The 19,204-nt window shown below is 41.2% G+C and overlaps 1 protein-coding gene across 3 annotated transcripts in view; it reads left to right on the top strand.

Annotated features, from left to right (window-relative positions):
* Positions 1-19,204, top strand: part of cacna2d3a (calcium channel, voltage-dependent, alpha 2/delta subunit 3a) — a 338,457-nt gene that overhangs the window by 54,094 nt on the left and 265,159 nt on the right. For all 3 annotated transcript variants that reach the window (XM_037536196.1, XM_037536195.1, XM_037536194.1), the window contains exon 3: positions 8,772-8,888. In XM_037536196.1, the coding sequence (XP_037392093.1) occupies positions 8,772-8,888 (117 nt within the window). The remainder of the gene's footprint in view (positions 1-8,771; positions 8,889-19,204) is intronic.

Raw genomic sequence — 19,204 nt, 5'->3', positions numbered from 1 at the left:
TTAAGTCCAAAGGTCTGCACTGCTAGTTAGCTCGTATATTAGTTGCATTTATTGGAGAGAATAAATGAGTGTACGGCTAGCTGTCCAGAACTATAGGAAAATCATTCAGACTGCACCAAGTGATAGTTTCCTGTGTTTAGCTCATGCAGTAAAGCAGTTTTGAAAGGTTTAAAATCTCGATTGCTCCCCGATCACCGACGAGTACTTTCCCTTTTCGAGATGTCCTGTCCTGTCCTGTCCTGTCCTGTCCTGTCCTGCCCTGCTCACTGGTGTTTAAACCGAGCCAACAACCTGTTCAGGGTTGTCAGACTGGGCATGATCCAGGTTTACCATTTCATTGCAGCGGAATAAAAAGTAGAATTTATACAATAATACAAAGTAATAACAATAACAAATTAAATAATTAATGATAAATAATAAGTAGTTAGAGTATTTGTAATCATTTATATTAAGTCGTAACAATAAGAAAAGAAAAGAAAAAATAACAATGATAAGAATAGTCCTTCCCAGGAGAAACCTGGTTTTCCCATTCTTATACAGGAAGGTTCACTTGAAAGAGGTGTTTAACGTCCGGGTGCAGACCCCCATACCCCCCCATACCCCTTCATGTGTCTGGGAGAAAACAGAAATCACTTCCAGCATCACAGGTAATGCAATCATTTACACCTACATCAAGGTGTGTAGAGTATTTTTTGGTTCAGATTGTTTCATCCTAACGGGAGTGACGATTTTCAGGGCCTCTTTTGAGTGAGTCCTTGTAAAGTATTTAAATATTCAAAATAACATTCAATAAAAAGTTCAAAAATAAAATATTCAAAAGTTGCAACCCTAAAATAAAAACACAATATAAATGTTTTAAACTGTGTGTGTGTGTGCGCGTGTGCGTGCGTGCGTGTGTGTGTGTGTGTGTGTGTGTGTGTGTAAGGCAGCTGTTCAGAGACCAGGCTAGGGGAGCCAGGGCATCAGTGATGCGTTAAATGAGCTGAAAGGAGCGGCATTGAGGCCGAGTCCCTCCCTGGGATGAAGATTCCCTCATTCATTAATCACTGTACATCCACGTATGTATATGCGTGCGAGAGAGAGAGAGAGGAAATAGAGAGAGAGAGAGGGCATGAAAAAACACAAAGGGACCCCAGGGGCATATTTGAATAAAAATCTCAAAGTGCAGGAGGCTGTAGATAGAAAGTAGCACATGCTACTTTGTATTGCATTGTGCTTTGGTGCTTTACTGTGTCTCCTAAATGGATTCACCGAGCATCTGAAATGAATATACAGTAATCATTAGTATACAGTAATCACGCATTTCATAATTGCTTTATGCTTGTGAGGCGCCGGGTTTACAAGGTACGGTGAAATAGTGGAGCCGTCGTCACACTCTGGATACGTGAGAAAGTTCAGTGACAGAGTGTAAATAAATGTTTCCACTAACATGGGCAACATTGTCAATTCAATGCCACAAGACCTGTTCTGCAGACTCTGAATGGTTTCTGAGAGTTTGAAAAGTTTTATTCTGTTGGTAAATATTCCTTGAGTACTTGTTTGAGGCTTGTGTCTCCATGTAGTTGCTGGTTCTGCTGCCATTCAGTCCCTCCTGGAGTTTGCAGTCATAGATTCAAGCAAATTGTGGTTTTGTCATCTGATTATTACTGCAATAAACGTGTACAGCCGGGTGTAGTGCTGTTGCATTTGTTGTATGTGTGGATGCCTAGGAAGCCATGGATGACACAGAGTACTGATCATATCAGCCAATAAATATTTAAGCTAAAGACAAGATAAACCAATTCAGTACCTGAATGTTTTATTTGAGTCATGCAACATTGTTGTAAAGCACAAATGAAAAACTGTCCCTTTTCCACCGTTACAACTTGATATTCTGTGCAATGGTACATTGGGCCATGGTTCACTATGCATCACGGTTTTTGCACGAGAGCAATGATACAGTTTTGTATTTAAGAAAAAAAACACATCACACTTTAAGCAATGAACTTTTTATTTCGCCTATAGAAAAGTACAACTTTCTATTCAGAAAAATGGCAGCATGACCGACTAGGCCTGGATTCTGTCTCTACTGTATGAAGTTCGAGAGAAAAAAGCACAAGTACTTCTTAGTTATGACGACCTGTAGATGCTTTGCCTTCTCTGTTTATAATTAAGGAGAGCTAGATAGGGTTTCTGTGTCAACTCATTTTCAATTTTTGTTTCAAGAGCTTGGGAATTACTTAGCTGCTGAAGTGTGTGTGTGTGTGTGGTATGGGACGTTATAAAGGCCACCGCACACCGGATGTGCTGAAGTGCAATCATTTCAACCTAAAAGATTAAAATTCTTTTATTTGAGAATTTAAGAGAATTTAGGACCAAACTTCATGTGGCCTTCAGATCAGCTCAAGAACATAGTAGAGAGCTTCATGGAATGGGTTTCCATGGCCGAGCAGCTGCATCCAAGCCTTACATCACCAGGCACGATGCAAAGCGTCGAATGCAGTGGTCCAAACCATTGGACTCTAGAGCTCTCTGCCCTCTGGAGTGACCAATCACGCTTCTCCGTCTGGAAATCCAATGAGCGAGTCTGGGTTTGATGGTTGCCAGGAGACAGTACTTGTCTGACTGCATTGTGCCAAGTGTAAAGTTTGGTGGAGGGGGGATCATGGTGTGGGGTTGTTTTTCAGGAGTTGGGTTCGGCCCCTTAGTTCCAGTGAAAGGAACTCTTAAAGCTTCAGCACCAAGAGATTTTGGACAATTTCACGCTCCCAACTCTGTGGGAACAGTTTGGGCCCCTTCCTGTTCCAACATGAACAGCACCAGTGCACAAAGCAGGTCCATAAAGACACGGATGAGTGAGTTTGGTGTAGAAGAACTTGACTGGCCTCCTCAGAGTCCTGACCTCAACCCCATAGAACAGCTTTGGAGATGAATCAGAGCGGAGACTGTGAGCCAGGCCTTCTCGTCCAACATCAGTGTCTGACCTCACAAATGCGCTTCTGGAAGAACGGACAGAAATTCCCATAAACACTCCTAACCTTGTGGAAAGCCTTCCCAGAAGAGTTGAAGCTGCTATAGCTGCAAAGAGTGGACCAATTAAGAATAGAACATGCAAACTCCACACCGAGAGGACCCCGGTCACCCGGCCAGTGAATTGAACCCAGGCCCTCCTCGCTGTGAGCCGACAGCGCTACCCACCACACCACTGTGCCGCCCCTTTATAGGATATGTACTTAGAAAATCAACAAACCATGTAATTTGACCAGGGGTGCCCAAAAATATGCATATGACGTATATATTTGTATAATTTTACACTTGGTAGTCCAAGTAGCCAGTGCAGATATCGGTCATGCCCTGAATGTGCTTTTTCAGATGGAATGCATCTTTTTTTTTTTTTTCTTTTTTTTTTTAAGAATGCATTTTGCATGAATGAAACCTGGTGCAAGGGTTTTTTAAGTCTGCCTCTCCGTGTTTTAAAAGCCTGATTACTAGACGAACTGGTTAAGTGAAATGTTTGTATGTTACGATGTCTCAAGTCCTCATTTTTGTCTCGCACGCATCCTGGCTTTGGTGAGAGTGCAGGCCCCGGGGCATGTCATGGCCAGCCCCAGTGCGACCTGTATGACGAAGATTAGCCACATAGCCCTGTGTCTCAGTGATACAGCAGGCAACATCCAGCATAGAGACATTCCAGAAGTGCCCTGTCCTCTGGGGCGAGTGCAGGCACTCTGACACACTTAAACAAACACACATACACACACACATTGGGAAGAATGGCACCTCGTTTCCCTTTGAGGCTGTGTTTGGGCCTGGGGCAGCAGCTGAGCCTGCTGTAGTGGATTAGCAGGGCTTTGGGGATGATATGGGAGTTAAGGGGAAGTACAAACTAAAGGGAATAGGAAAAGGATTGGCTTTAGTTCAGAGCTCTCAGCAAAGCCCTCTATCTTCTTCAAACTGAGTACGTCCCTCTTTCTCCTCATTTGTCTTCCTACTTTGCTCCTACCGTCTTTTTATTTACTAAACATATGGTGACAAGCAAACGTCAGAGTGTCTGCTTTTAACATACTTTTCAAGTGTTTTTATTGTCATACTCATCAAAGTTGTTTCAATTAAGGAGACGTGTGCCGCTGATGTTTAAGTTTGAGTGTGTGTTGATATGTAATCTCCTTTATTGACTCTCAGCATCACAGCATGTCCAAGGGGGCTTTTTGAGCTCCATTAACTTTAGTGTAGTATATTGCTGCAGTCATAACGTAGCGCTGTATCTCTGAAATGGTCCACAGGAGGAGCAAAAGAAAAAGAGGTTGACATTAATGTGCGTTAATGTCATGAGGTTTTCAGACTACGGCCAAAAATATCAATCACTTCTATGTTCTGTTAACTTTACTTCTGAGTACTTGACTAATTTAATGATTATTTTCATGTGTTTGGTGAGAGATTAATTTAAATAATGAATCGTCAACATTATTTAAACCTCCATTTACACAGTATCACTCTGGCTGCATAAGTTCTATACATTCTAAAATTTACTGCTTTTTCCTACAGATTCTTCTCTTCTGTCATGTGTTAAGATTACAGAATGTTTTTTCTAATTAAACAATGTGTCAAGATTAAGAGGTTCACTTTGGCAGTTTATCAGACTAGGCGATGATTTTAGCAATATTTGTAGAAATGCAGTGCCCTCCGCAAATATTGGCACCTGTGGTATTGATGAGCAAAATGAGCTGTTAAAAATATTATTAGTTACTTGTCATTTTTAATCTTTCAGTCAATATATTAAAAAAAGTAGTATTTATTTAATGTATATGAAATATGATTGAAATAAAAAAATCTAAATTTTGTCATATAAAACATATTTTTCCATATGTTTGTGCCCCGAGTATTGGCACCCATAGAAATTAAAGAATGGAATCTAACTGAAGTTCACCTGAACTGAATAAGGAGCATTGCATCCCTGATATAAGGCCCATAAAAATGGCATCCCGTTTGTTTTTGCTATTTTAGTCCTGTTTTGCGCACTTTAAGATTAAGAGACCCTTATTAGTCCCACAAACGGGGAAATTTCACCTCTGCATTTAACCCATCTGTGAAGTGAGGCACCACTCACACACTAGGGGCAGTGAGCACACTTGCCCGGAGCGGTGGGCAGCCCTATCCACAGCACCCGGGGAGCAGTTGGGGGTTAGGTGTCTTGCTCAAAGACACCTCAGTCATGTGCTGTCGGTGCTGGGGATCAAACCGGCAACCTTTATTCATGGAATCCTTACCTTCACCGTTAACTGTAGTGTAAGTCATTTTGTCAGATTATTTGGAAAGAAAGGACACTTTATTCTTCATTTTTAAGGATTTTAGTCCGTTTTCTTCCATTTTTCAATAGTATGCTATTTCTGATTTATGATACCATGTAAGATTTCCTTTCGTTTACTTTTTGAGTTGGAACAAAAAAAGAGTCAAACCAAATAACCTAGTTCAGTTCTCAGGAGGTGTGGGATTAGCTTTATTAACGCCATGATATATTCAAGGAGTATCGTGATAATGAAGTTTACCAGTATCGCTCCGTGCAAATACAGGGTCATTTTAGACCACCATTAGTCAGGAATTGTTCACGTATTGTGAAAAGCATGTCCAGTATTAAATTAATAATGTGATAAATAAAGTTAAATTAATAAATGTGAGTCAACATATGTGTGTGTGTGTGGGTGTGTGTGCTCGGAGATAAATGTTAAGAACAAACTTGGTTTACTGCTACAATGGCTGCTGCTCCCTAGAGCTGTCCTTTTATTGTCTTTATCAGGTCTTAGACTTCATTTCAATTATCTCCAGCCTGCGCCGTGGCCTAAAGGCTCCTTGCACTAAGAGGCAGCAGTCTCATCCCTGTCATCTGCTATTGGCCACAGAGCCTTCCATCAATCACCCCGATTGGCTCAGGGGCATCGGCTGTGTTGCTCCGATTTGCTGCACATTCATCACTCAGTCACCGCAATTGGCCACAGAGGCTGTCAGGAGTAACGGGTCAGGCTCTTCTTTCTTCTGTCCAAACTTCTGAGCAGCTCTGAAAGATTGCAGAGGACAGCTCTAGGGAACAGAGGAAAAGAGAGCAGGAGAAATAGTGGAGTAAACGGGGGTGTGAAAAGAGGGATCAGAGAGAAAGGAGACAGAACGACGGTTAAGAGGAAAAGGACCGAGAGTACAGAGGAGGTTGGAGAGAGAGAGGAAAAGGTTAAGAGGGTCGCTCTTCCGTTCTTATGTTTCTTTTATTCTCTGTCTGTTGCAGTGATGAATGTTGTTGTCTAAGAAGCAAATGCAAATGTCTCATATCAGGGCCTTACTTCTTTGTTCTGTCTCTTGCGCACAGACTCTGTCTTTCTTTTTCTCGCACTCATTTTATCTTTCTCATACACTCTTTGTTCCCTCGCTCTCTTCTCTGGGCTTTCAAATTGGTGTCCTCAACACACACACACACACACACACTGACATAGTGTTTCATTGTGTGTGTTGCGAATGGCAGGCAGTGTTGGAGAGAGTGGCCAGATCATCTGTTCTTTCTTCGAAAAAAGAACTGAAGCAACTCCAAACCGTGAAAACACAGAAACATCACAATGCTTTTAGGATATTCAGTGGCGGTCAAAAGTTTGGGTACACCAGCCAGACTTCTAGGCTTTCCTTATTTTTTTTTTTTTACCATTTTTCTGCCGTTTGAAATAATTATGAAGATGACCTGCGTCTGGTGTTGGTTAATGGAGTTACCATGGCAGCAAAATCTCATTTACCACCAGCTGCTCATGTAAAACACAGAAAGATACTAGTGATTCTCACATGGGAACATGACTGAGCCTTCGAAGGAGTCGGGTGATGTGATATCCTACCGCAATTATTCATACCACATTTTGTTGTGCCTAGCCTAGATGACATGCACGACTCTTGAGCTTCCCTGATTGAACGCTCAAGGGGAGGGGTGCTCTGCCTGCCATTGCAGCAGGCAGATATTGTGCCTTAAAAAGCTGGCTATGTGGTACAATGCAAATGCACCTGGTTTCAGACATCAGATGTAGCAGCTTCATGTCTCAGGAGAAGCAGTGCTCAGTTGTCAATCAGGCAAACATCCTCACAAAATAGTCTTGGAGAAGAAAGCATCCGGCTAAACTATACAATCTCGGATGGTAAAGTTTTTGTTTCATTCAGAATTCCATTCTTTTAAATGTATTAATTATGGTTTTGCTGCCAGATTAAAGATGGCAAAATGCTACAACCACAACCTGCATTTTATTGTTTATATCTTTTGATTTCACAAACATTAAGTTTCAGCTCGAGCCGTCACTGTCTTAGCCTCATGAGGCCGGATTATTGGTCACATTGGAATCAGAATGTGTAGAATTGGAATGGGTAATGAGCACAAAGTGAGTGTGACATTTCTACGCTGATCCAGTGCCGTGCGAAAACAGGTTAAAGTAGAGGTCGATGGTGCACTCCGTCAGCGTTGTCTAACAGACAGCAAGCTCCGTTAGCTCACGGATGTAATGTAGGTCAGCATGTCAAAGTCCCCCCAGAAAACTCCAATGAAACATGAAGATGTTTGTCACATGCGTCACATCATAGTTGCTATTATTATTGTTATTGTTATTCTTATTGTTATGTCTCACTATAATTATTATTATGGCTTGCAACATGTTCCAAAAAAGTTGAGACAGGGCAATTTAAGACAAGGAACACTGAAATGTTCAGAACACATCCTAAACAGGTAATGCATGATCATGATAAGAGAAAATCTTCCTCTCTCTTCCTTAAGTCTGAAAAACTATGTGGAATCCATTACATTCAGCTTGTAGTTCAATTTCATTGAATAAATAAGTAGCTAGTTAGTTGGTTGAGAAGTGTTTACTGTGGTTGCTTGAAGAAGTGACCTATTGCTTTTACAATATATTTTTATACAGCACTGCATTAAAAACGGATGTGCTTCTGTGATGCACTTTTGTGAAAGCACCGAACACATTTTAACAGTATCCTCTGCCTTTTAGACGCCGTTTTTAAGGGAAATCCATGCTTATTTATCATTAAGGTAACAACGGTCAGCCACATTCTCTGTATGTTACAATAGCATGACTGAATCAGAGAGTGCAGCTGCTAGACTGTCCTGTCCGCAGTTCAGAACGGTCTTCCATTGAAAATGTGCTGCCTTATTAAGCTGAAAATACGACTTTGAAGGCCCCATACAGTTACACTGCTGAAGACTTGTATAACAGAAGAATGGCAAAAAATGACACTTTCAAAAATTACAATTTGTGTCTTCAGTCCCCAAATGATTAAGTAGGAAGGTCATGTAGCACACTGTCCTTTTTTTTGGATTTGTAGCAAGCATCAAATTCAGAACGAGTGTTTATTTACATAAAACAATGAAAATAAGACATAAAATATCATGTTTAATACCAACAACAGCTACACCACAGAAAACTAATAATTAAATAGTAATTAATAATCTGCCTGGTGCCTGAGATATTGTTTTAAAATAATTTTAAAACAAGATTTTATTCTAAAATGTGTAATATACACCAGAAAATCAATCAGTAAGTTTCTCTACACCATTCTGCATTAAACCACTCTGAAGTACCTTATTTGTGCCTCAACAACTGAATTATGTAGAAAAGTTGAAAAATTCTCCTTTTACCTACATGCCATATGTTTGTTTTTAAACCTTTATATAAAAAAGCAATGCCAGTTATGTTCTCTTTGTTAATGAAAACCCTGTCAGTTAATTATCTGTTTTGCCTTTTCTTCTCTGCTTCTTCCTCTTCTAGAAATACAAAGAGTTTGAGCGTTCGGTTAGAGTTGAGGAGATTGACGGACTCAAACTTGTGAAGAGACTGGCAGAAAACATGGAGGAGATGTTTCGTAAGAAAGCCGAAGCAATGAAGGTAGGTGTGCATTTGTGTGCATGCATGTTTGATCAGATGTGGGTGTTATCAGGCCAGTAGGCACATGCTTATACGTTGGTTGTCCAGTATTTGGAAAGTAAGAGATTTCATTTTCTTTAAATAAAGGAAAACTTAGGGACTGTTTTTGGGCACAGTGTTTTATACTAATTCCATTTCGCGTACATTGGATTGTGCTAAAGAGATACACCAGTACTGAACCTCCAGGCAGAATTTTACGCATGTGGTTGCGAGGAAGAAGTTTCCCAGTATAAAAAGCTCTCAAGCTGCGGTTTGTTCAATGACCACAAATCAGTGGTAGTGAAAAAGTGAGTGATGCTTGTTTACTTTTCTGTGATTTATTCCGAAGTATGAGCAAATGCAACTTATGCGGCTTTTCTTGGCCAGAAATACTCATGGCTTAGCAACTCATCCTGTGAGTCTGTTGATTTCAGCATTTTTCTAAAGCCATCTTTTCCTGCCAGTAGATGGGAACCTTATCTTTCACCAAAAAATCTGTTACACTGCTTCAGTGATTTTTATCCACAATTTTTTTCCTCCTGCAAAATGTTATGTATTTTGAGAACGAGAATAGTATTACAGGCTGTTTAGCAGCTGGCCCCTTGGTAGCAGTAGACCTACTGCTGAATAAGGCAGGCACCCCAGCTTAGCTGACTCGTCATACTGCACTAGATGCTTGTGTTGTTAGTAGCAGGAGAGATTTGTCATGCTGTTACCTTTTACCAGTTGACTCAAAACCTGCTTGGCTGAACACCAAATCATTTCTAAACCATTGATGAACTTTTAATATTTTTATTTATATATTTACTGTTTATTATTGTTGCGACAGTTATGTGTTCCATCTTAACTTGCTGCATATGGTTGAGAGGTAGTTTATAAAAGGACGATCATAAGCCAGTGTTTTAAACCTGTATAGCCAGGAATAGACAGAACACTTGACCTGCTGAGACTTGGGCCACCAAGTCGATGAATCTTCTGGTCAGAATGAAGATTTTGTGGCCAGAATTATAGACATATTATTGTATACATCCACCTCCACCTGCATCAGGCTTTGATCATTCTGCCCTCTGGCAGGATTGCTGAAGATCATAACAGACGAGAACTCGTGTGAGTGACAGCATGCATAAAAGAACATTTTATATCCGTCTCTAAATCATACTCCAGCCATGCACTTTACTTCTTACACTCATAGTCAGAATTCTTATCAGATTTTTTCTTCATTACAACCACGTTGTGGAGTGTTTCGGCCAGGGGCGCTGGGCAGTAGGCAAAAAAGTTTGTAACAGAACTACATGTGACATATTCGAAGGGCCCATATGTCAATACTGGCCCTACAGCCTCATGAAATGTTATGTGTAAACTATTCAATGTAACCTTATGTGGCGGAAGTCATGCGACAGGAACGAGCATCATGTAGGTCCCCCTCTATCATGGCAAAGTGCAGCAACTTGACATGGGAGTCCACAAGTGGACAGAAGATGTCTGGGGGATGTTGAGTCATGCTGTCTGAATAGCCCACCACCACTCTGTGGTATGTGCAGGTGCAGGTGTGAATGGACCTCTCCACCACATCTCATAAATGCTCATTTGGGCTCATGGTGGGCGAATGTGCAAGCCACACCATTCTTCAGAACTCTCCAGAATCTCCTTAAACCAATTCTGGACTACTTGTGCCCAATGGCATTATCCTGCTGGAATATCCCATCAATGTTGAGGGTACATGACGTCCATGAATTGCTACAAATGGTCATCAAGCAGTGAAACGTAGCGGTCACCAGTCAATGATGTGTTTAGAAGGCCAGTGCCCCCAAACTATGCCATGAGACCCCACACCAGTATGGAACCACCACCAGCCTGCAAAGTGCCTTGTTGACAACTGGGGTCCATGGCTGCAAGAGGTCTTCATAAATGTTAGTATAAATCTCATCATTATTAAAACTGTAGTGATTTAATCTTCTTCTGCTTCTTCTGCTTCTGCTTCTTCTTCTTCTGCTTCTTCTTCTGCTTCTTCTTCTTTTGCTTCTTCTTCTGCTTCTTCTTCTGCTTCTTCTTCTGCTTCTTCTTCTTTTGCTTCTTCTTCTGCTTCTCCTTCTCCTTCTCCTTCTCCTTCTGCTTCTCCTTTTCCTCCTCCTCCTAAATCTGTTTTAGGATCAGATTCACTGTAAAGCTGCTTTTTTTTGCAAAGAAGTTAAGAAGTAGATGAGATTCCAAACAACTAGATGCCTTGGCAGCTGTATGAAAAGTTATCTACAGTTGTTTCTACTGGTTTCAGGGAATCATGAGTTGATTTTTGCTGATTAACATGATGTATTGACTTTGTCACGAATGATACTGTATGTCATGTAATAATAATACTAATAATAATAATATTAACTTAAGGCTCCAGCACCCTCCCGCAACCCTGAGGTAGAAGTGGCTTAGAAAGTGTGTGTGTGTGTGTGTGTGTGTGTGTGTGTGTGTGTGTGTGTGTGTATTGATGAAATCAAAATGTACATATAAAGGTTATAGCAGATACAGTTAAAATGTCTAAAGGTAATTGAAAGTTATGAAAGTCATGTACTTGATACATTTGAGCTACATCTTAATTTGATTGTGCTGCTATCATAACACTATGAAGAACAGAACATGAAAAGGCTTAATAAATACCATAAAAAATATCATTCATTCCAGATTGACAGCGAGGTGCATTGAGGCTGTAACGATACACATATTTTCAAGTTTGATACCGTTTTTGGCAGTTTTTTAATCATTGGCAGCGTTTCCACGACTGATGGTAAAGTTTTAAATACTGTATTGGGATCGTTGGAGTGAAGGCTGAAGGCTCAGAATGAACTAAGCACACTGAAAACAAAACTGTGCCAACAAATTTTACAAGCTTCATGCTGGGGTCGTCTAAGTTTCTGGTCTTTAATGAACTTGTTCGTTGTAGTTCTCGTTGAATCTGAGGTGCATTTCACCTCTCTGTACAGCTGCACTGTGTCGGTGTGTAAGAACTGCTTTTGATGTTGCTTTACGTTCATCAGAGAGCTGTGTGTAAATGTTTAAATGACCGCAGGTAATGTAGCCTGCCGGTTGTTAAATGTTCCGGTAGCATAATTGGATTGTACGTGTGTTTGTTTTGATGTAGGTTTGCACTGAAATGTATGGGTGTGTATTATTGCAGTGAGCGTGAAGGAGTTTCTTTGCATGTATTCCTGTGTAGCCACATACAGTGCTGAGCAAAAGTCAGAGACCACCCTTCATTTGTTTAATTTGTAGTCAAAATGACCATTAAATATTAAATATATTTAACAGAAAATTACACAGAAGACTCAAAAAAAAAATTGCCTTTATTTCTGCATTGATTCTTTTCATTCCTCTGAAGTTTAGTCTAGAAGGTGGTGGCAGTTTGCGCTTTCCTCGATCTAAGCAATCCCAAACACATTAATTGATGAGATCTGGGCTCTGAGGAGGCCAGTCCATTGTTCAGCATCTTTTTTTCCTTTGATTTCTTTTCTTTCCCATTTACATTTACAGCATTTGGCTGACGCTCTTAACCAGAGCGACTTACAATTTGCTCATTTTACACAGGTAGGCCAAGGTGGTGTTAGGAGTCTTGCCCAAGGACTCTATTGGTATAGTGTAGGGTGTTTACCCAGGTGGGGATTGAACCCCAGTCTACAGCGTAGAAGGGAGAGGTGTTAACCACTACACTAACCAACCTTTTTCTCAGTAACAGCTTCTTTACAGCTGTACATCCTTTAGAATTGTCATCTCATGTTGTAAAGGACAGACAGAAAAATGTCTTTTTTTTTCAGATCTGAAGCGAGAGTAAAGTTTAATTTTCTCCTAACTTTTAAAACTGAAAGCTATAAAGCTTTCAAGGAACAAAAATCCATTTTTTTCTAAGCTGATTTGTTTTACCGTCATGGGTGTGTGTGCTATTTGCTGTAAATAACTTTCCAATGACCAGAAAATGGCCAATACATAAATGAATCATTAAAAGCTGCTGGATGTTACCAAAATTCTCCTCCCTCAGTGTAAACTGGGCAGTCTTAATCTTGGTTAGTTTGCATGTAAGCTGATGTGGATTGTCCCAGTCACACGACTTTACCTGTGTTCAGCTATGGTGTCCTTCTCTCCGTTCAAGTCGGAGAAGGTTAGTGCGACAAAGCTAATGACAAGCAAAGCTAACATAGCCGAGTTATCAAGAACACCCATTTATCCGTTCCTTTAAACGGCCTTGTCGGCGTTCCCTGGTAAAGTAAATAAGAACCTAACCTTCAACTTCATGGCTGTTTTGACTGGAAATGTAATAAAGTCGTTGCCATATAAAAGCCAGATAATGTTTTTAGGAAGCTGTGAACACAGTGGGGTCTGTAACACCACCTGTTATGTTTACTTCTGCTTCAGTGAGGTAGCAAGCTGAAACCATTGGACTGGGGGCTGTCAATCACACGTTCATCAGGATATTAGGACCCCTCTAGATGGTGCTCAGATTTGTCGGATGATTTTAAAACACGTCTTATTATATTACTGTCTTGTTTTTTTATTATGCTTTCTTGGGGACTTTAAGTGCTGTTTACCTGAGGGTGAATTTTTGGAAAGCTACCAATTCTACAATTTTTTAGATCTTTTAATGACTTCTGAAGTGAAGTTTAGGAATCTCCTGCTTTTTCACTGATTTTTCATTTGACTTTCGTCTTGCTTGTGCAGCTGGATTATAAGAGATGTAATATATCTCCTCAGAAATATATGCAGAAAAATATAGACCTTCAACTTCATGGCTGTTTTGACTGGAAATGTAATAAATGAAGGATGATGTCTGATTTGTGAGCAGTACTGTATGTCACTTGGGTTCACTCATGTTACTGTGTGTGTGTGTGTGTGTGTGTGTGTGTGTGTGTGTGTGTGTGTGCGCGTGTGCTAGTTAAGTAATGACCCATAGCGGGTATTGACTCAGTAATTGTTGCTCGTCCAAAAGGTTAGGACAGAAGCGGACAATGGAGTAATGGTCTAACAGTCCAGCCACACACACACACACACACACATACACACCCACACACACACACATCAGAGGAGAACATTGCTCCATCCAAAGTGCATTCAAGCCCGGGGACATGAATGTGTCCGTCTCCAAATGGCTTCCCTGCGGCCAGCACAGGCGCATTAATTGTGTTCCTCCTTCAGAACGGAGCCTGACGGCCTTAAGCCCATAAACTCTGCGTGAGAGATGAAAGAGCACTGATAAAAGAGGAGCTATTGAAAGAAAAGAATATGGAGCATTGCCCTACTTGAGTGAAGCCATGTGTAGCACAAATACTACAAAAGGTAACAGCTTACTATTTATACTGCTTGAAAGAAAGGCTCTCTGTGTTTTCATGATTAGGGCAGGATGTGATTTTATGCTACTAGAAGATGCTGTGTCTGAAAGAGAGCTGTTATTTCCGTGGGGAAAGTAATTGAAATGTTTGCCTTAGAAAGAGTCATCAATAGAAAAACAGACTTGCTCTTCTCTGTTTTAGTTTGTCTGTGTGTCACAGCAGAAGCAGCGGTTCAGCTTCAACACACACGTACACGAACCATCACCATCGTCATGGAGTACAGCTCCTCACAGCAGGTGGTAGGGAGCGATAAAGAGGAGGGATCAGTGTAAAAACCGGGAGATAACTACAGGGATGGACGAACAGGGAATGTAACTCCCCGTGTGTGTGTGTGTGTGTGTATAGAAGGATAACAGGATGGTCCAAGGCAAAACTACTTGGTGGGGTCCCTTGAAAATTGTGCCTAAAGTGAGCATCTACTGCCACTGCTAAAGCTAAACAGTGCCAACTGTGGAGTATCCACAGTATTTGCATGAACAGTATGTAACTTCTCAGTTATAATTGATATGAAGTATTACGGTGTTATGGGGAAAAGCAAATGAATAACTTAACTGAGCTTAACTGACTATTGTGTGGACAAAATTCCAGTTTAATAGGAAGATTTTGCAACTTTCATTTAAAAAATCTTTAAAGGAGCAGCATTTTTATATGGTTTCTATTTTTATATGGTTTTAAATAGATTTTATAGATTTTAGATGTAAACATAAATCATCTTAGTAAGGTGTCAGGCCACCATAAGCCACCAGAACAATTTTCGTACACATCGGTAGCTTCCGCAAGTCTCTGAAAATGTACTAGAGGGATGGAACACTGCTTCAGCTTCAGTTTTGATGGTAAGAGAGCATGTAAGTCAGAAATTTTATTGAGAACTGGTCACTGCAAGGGTTACAGCATATAATTCTTATGTTTACATTTTAATGCTCATCAAACCATTTAGTGACTCTTTGTGCCCTGTGGTTGGGCCCATGGGGGTCATCCTGCAAGAGACCATTCCCATCAGGATAGAAATAGTTTACCGTAGGATAAATGCAATAGGACTGTGTATTGATTTGCAGTGATCATCCCTCTAAGGTGGACAATTGCACTCAAACCATGCCAGCACAATGTCGCCCACAGCATAACGGAGCAATCAGACGCCTTCGCCGTAAGGCCCAAGTGTTCAGGTCTGGTGTATGGCACACATGCACTTTCCCACTTGTGGAGAGTATAGTGAAGGATGGCTCATCTGACCATATAACTTTTTCAATTTGGTTTCTGTATCTCAGTGTTTATGATTTTTACACCTATTTTGTATTACCTATTTACCTATTAACACTCTCAAGTGTGCCTTCATCTTTGTAATGAGGGGTTTATGTATGGCAGCCGTACTTCATCCCTCTCTTTATATTTGTGGATGAACTTCTTGCTGACACAGTCTGATCTTGTCCTGCACTGACATTCACACCCACCTGAGGAACAGTTACTCTTCTGTTTTTTCCTTTCATATTGCATATATTGAAACACTAATCACTTAAGTAGACGTAGTGACTGAAGCTCCTGCCATTCGGGCCCCAAGTATGAGTCTTCTTTCAACGTCACTTAGATCTTTTTCTTATGTTGTCTTGATCCAGAATCAAGGTTAGCAAGCAGTACACCTGTCTGAAAGCTTCTTCTTCTTCTTCTTCTGGTTCTTCTTCTTCTGGTTCTTCTTCTTCTGGTTCTTCTTCTTCTGGTTCTTCTTCTTCTGGTTCTTCTTCTGGTTCTTCTTCTGCTTCTTCTTCTGCTTCTTCTTCTGCTTCTTCTTCTGGTTCTTCTGCTTCTGCTTCTGCTTCTGCTTCTTCTGCTTCTGCTTCTTCTGCTGCTTCTTCTGCTTCTGCTTCTTCTGCTGCTGCTTCTTCTGCTTCTGCTTCTTCTTCTGCTTCTTCTTCTGCCTCTTCTTCTTCTGCTTCTTCTTCTGCTTCTTCTGCTTCTTCTTCTGCTTCTTCTGCTTCTGCTTCTTCTTCTGCTTCTTCTGCTGCTTCTGCTTCTTCTGCTGCTTCTTCTGCTTCTGCTTCTTCTGCTGCTTCTGCTTCTTCTGCTGCTTCTTCTGCTTCTTCTGCTGCTTCTGCTGCTTCTTCTGCTGCTTCTGCTTCTTCTGCTGCTTCTGCTGCTTCTGCTTCTTCTGCTGCTTCTTCTTCTTCTGCTTCTGCTGCTTCTTCTTCTGCTTCTGCTTCTTCTTCTTCTGCTTCTTCTTCTTCTGCTTCTTCTTCTGCTTCTTCTGCTTCTGCTTCTGCTTCTGCTTCTGCTTCTTCTGCTTCTGCTTCTTCTGCTGCTTCTTCTGCTTCTGCTTCTTCTGCTGCTTCTTCTGCTTCTGCTTCTTCTTCTTCTGCTTCTTCTTCTGCTTCTTCTGCTTCTTCTTCTGCTTCTTCTGCTTCTGCTTCTTCTTCTGCTTCTGCTGCTTCTGCTGCTTCTTCTGCTGCTTCTTCTGCTTCTTCTGCTGCTTCTGCTGCTTCTTCTGCTGCTTCTGCTGCTTCTTCTGCTGCTTCTTCTGCTGCTTCTTCTGCTGCTTCTTCTGCTTCTGCTTCTGCTTCTTCTGCTTCTGCTTCTTCTGCTGCTTCTTCTGCTTCTGCTTCTTCTGCTGCTTCTTCTGCTTCTGCTTCTTCTGCTGCTGCTTCTTCTGCTTCTGCTTCTTCTTCTGCTTCTTCTTCTGCCTCTTCTTCTTCTGCTTCTTCTTCTGCTTCTTCTGCTTCTTCTTCTGCTTCTGCTTCTTCTTCTGCTTCTTCTGCTGCTTCTGCTTCTTCTGCTGCTTCTTCTGCTTCTGCTTCTTCTGCTGCTTCTGCTTCTTCTGCTGCTTCTTCTGCTTCTTCTGCTGCTTCTGCTGCTTCTTCTGCTGCTTCTGCTTCTTCTGCTGCTTCTGCTGCTTCTGCTTCTTCTGCTGCTTCTTCTTCTTCTGCTTCTGCTGCTTCTTCTTCTGCTTCTGCTTCTTCTTCTTCTGCTTCTTCTTCTTCTGCTTCTTCTTCTGCTTCTTCTGCTTCTGCTTCTGCTTCTTCTTCTGCTTCTGCTTCTTCTGCTTCTGCTTCTTCTGCTGCTTCTTCTGCTTCTGCTTCTTCTGCTGCTTCTTCTGCTTCTGCTTCTTCTTCTTCTGCTTCTTCTTCTGCTTCTTCTGCTTCTTCTTCTGCTTCTTCTGCTTCTGCTTCTTCTGCTGCTTCTGCTGCTTCTTCTGCTGCTTCTTCTGCTTCTTCTGCTGCTTCTGCTGCTTCTTCTGCTGCTTCTGCTGCTTCTTCTGCTGCTTCTTCTGCTGCTTCTTCTGCTGCTTCTTCTGCTTCTGCTTCTTCTGCTGCTTCTTCTTCTTCTGCTTCTGCTGCTTCTTCTTCTTCTGCTTCTGCTTCTTCTGCTTCTTCTGCTTCTTCTTCTGCTTCTTCTTCTTCCTCCTCCTCCTCGCGGCTGCTCCCTTTAGGGGTCGCCACAGCGGATCATCTGCCTCCATCTTGCCCTATCCACTGCCTCCTCTACTTTCACACCAACCATCTCCATGTCCACCTTCACTACATCCATAAACCTTCTCTGAGGTCTTCTTCTTCTCCTTCTCCTTCTCCTTCTCCTCCTCCTTCTCCGTCTCCTTCTTCTTTCGGCTGCTCCCTTTAGGGGTCTCCACAGCGGATCATCTGCCTCCATCTTGCCCTATCCACTGCCTCCTCTACTTTCACACCAACCATCTCCATGTCCACCTTCACTACATCCATAAACCTTCTCTGAGGTCTACCTCTTCTCCTTCTGCCCAGCAGCTCCATCTCCAACATTCTTTGCCCAATATATCCACTTCCTGTCTGAAAGCACCCTCATGCGTAATATTTTTCCATTGATTTATTCAGGTTTTTTCCTTTAATTTGTTACCTCTCTGTGCTTAGTTCAGGTAAAGTGCCCTGTAAAGATGATAAAACAAGTGTGCTTGTTTGCTGCTTTTGATTTCGCACCATTCTTGAATGAGGACCATAGTACGACTGCAGAAGAGAAAAAAACTACTCGTGCACACACACATGCACGACATTTTAACTGCCGAAGCGTACGATAGCCAAGGGTCCTTCATAAAGGCCAGTTCTTATAAGCTTTGAGTTTAAGTTTGAGTGAAGAAACCTGACCTCAGACCAGAGAGTCATTTGTAAATTATGTTAATCTTCTCTTTGAAGCTGCATCGTTATCTTTCAAATTAAAAATGAGATGAAATGAACATTTTTGGTCCATAGCCATATCAGTTCATTTTACAGCATCCGCGGCACTCAGAGTGAGAATACTAGCGTGTATGTGTGCACAAGTATTTTTGCTGATTTGTTTCCTTCTTGGCCAGATCAATAATGAAGACTCATACAAATAAGGAATAAATAATTAAAGGAAATATTCGTGTAGAAAGTCATACTCACTTCATTTATTACAGCCATGAATTACATGTTATTTGTTTTTCAGGAGGCACATTTGAGGAGGTTAGACATGAGATAATCCACTTGCATTTGAAAGGGGAGAAGTCAAAGAAAGAAACAGCATTAGTTTCCCAGACTTAGTTTCCCAGACTTAGTTCCCAGACTTAGTTAGTGGGGGGGGGGGGGGATCATGGATTTCTTTGATTTCGTTGAAAAACTGAAACCAAGCTCCTAAATAGAATGGAATCAATAATGACAAAGTGTGGAAAAATACTGAAAAAAAAAACTGATACAACCCCATTTCCAAAAAAAGTTGTGACGCCCTGCGTCAACATTCAGTGATGTGCAATTATTTAAATCCTATATGTAATTGAAAAAACTGAGGAATTGTATTGTTTTTTTTTTAAATATATGCCCATTTTGACTTTGATGCCAACAACAAGTTCCAGAAAAGTTGGGAGAGGAGCAACAAAAGGCTGGTAAAGTTGTGTAATGCTGGAAAAAAAACACCTGGTGTTTGATTGGCAATAAGTCATTAACATGATTGGGTGTGAAAAGAACA

The sequence above is a fragment of the Pygocentrus nattereri genome, chromosome 29, assembly GCF_015220715.1.
Source record: "Pygocentrus nattereri isolate fPygNat1 chromosome 29, fPygNat1.pri, whole genome shotgun sequence".
Lineage (NCBI taxonomy): Eukaryota > Metazoa > Chordata > Actinopteri > Characiformes > Serrasalmidae > Pygocentrus > Pygocentrus nattereri.
Note: the sequence above shows the minus strand (reverse complement) of the source record. Positions and strands in the feature narration are given on the sequence as shown.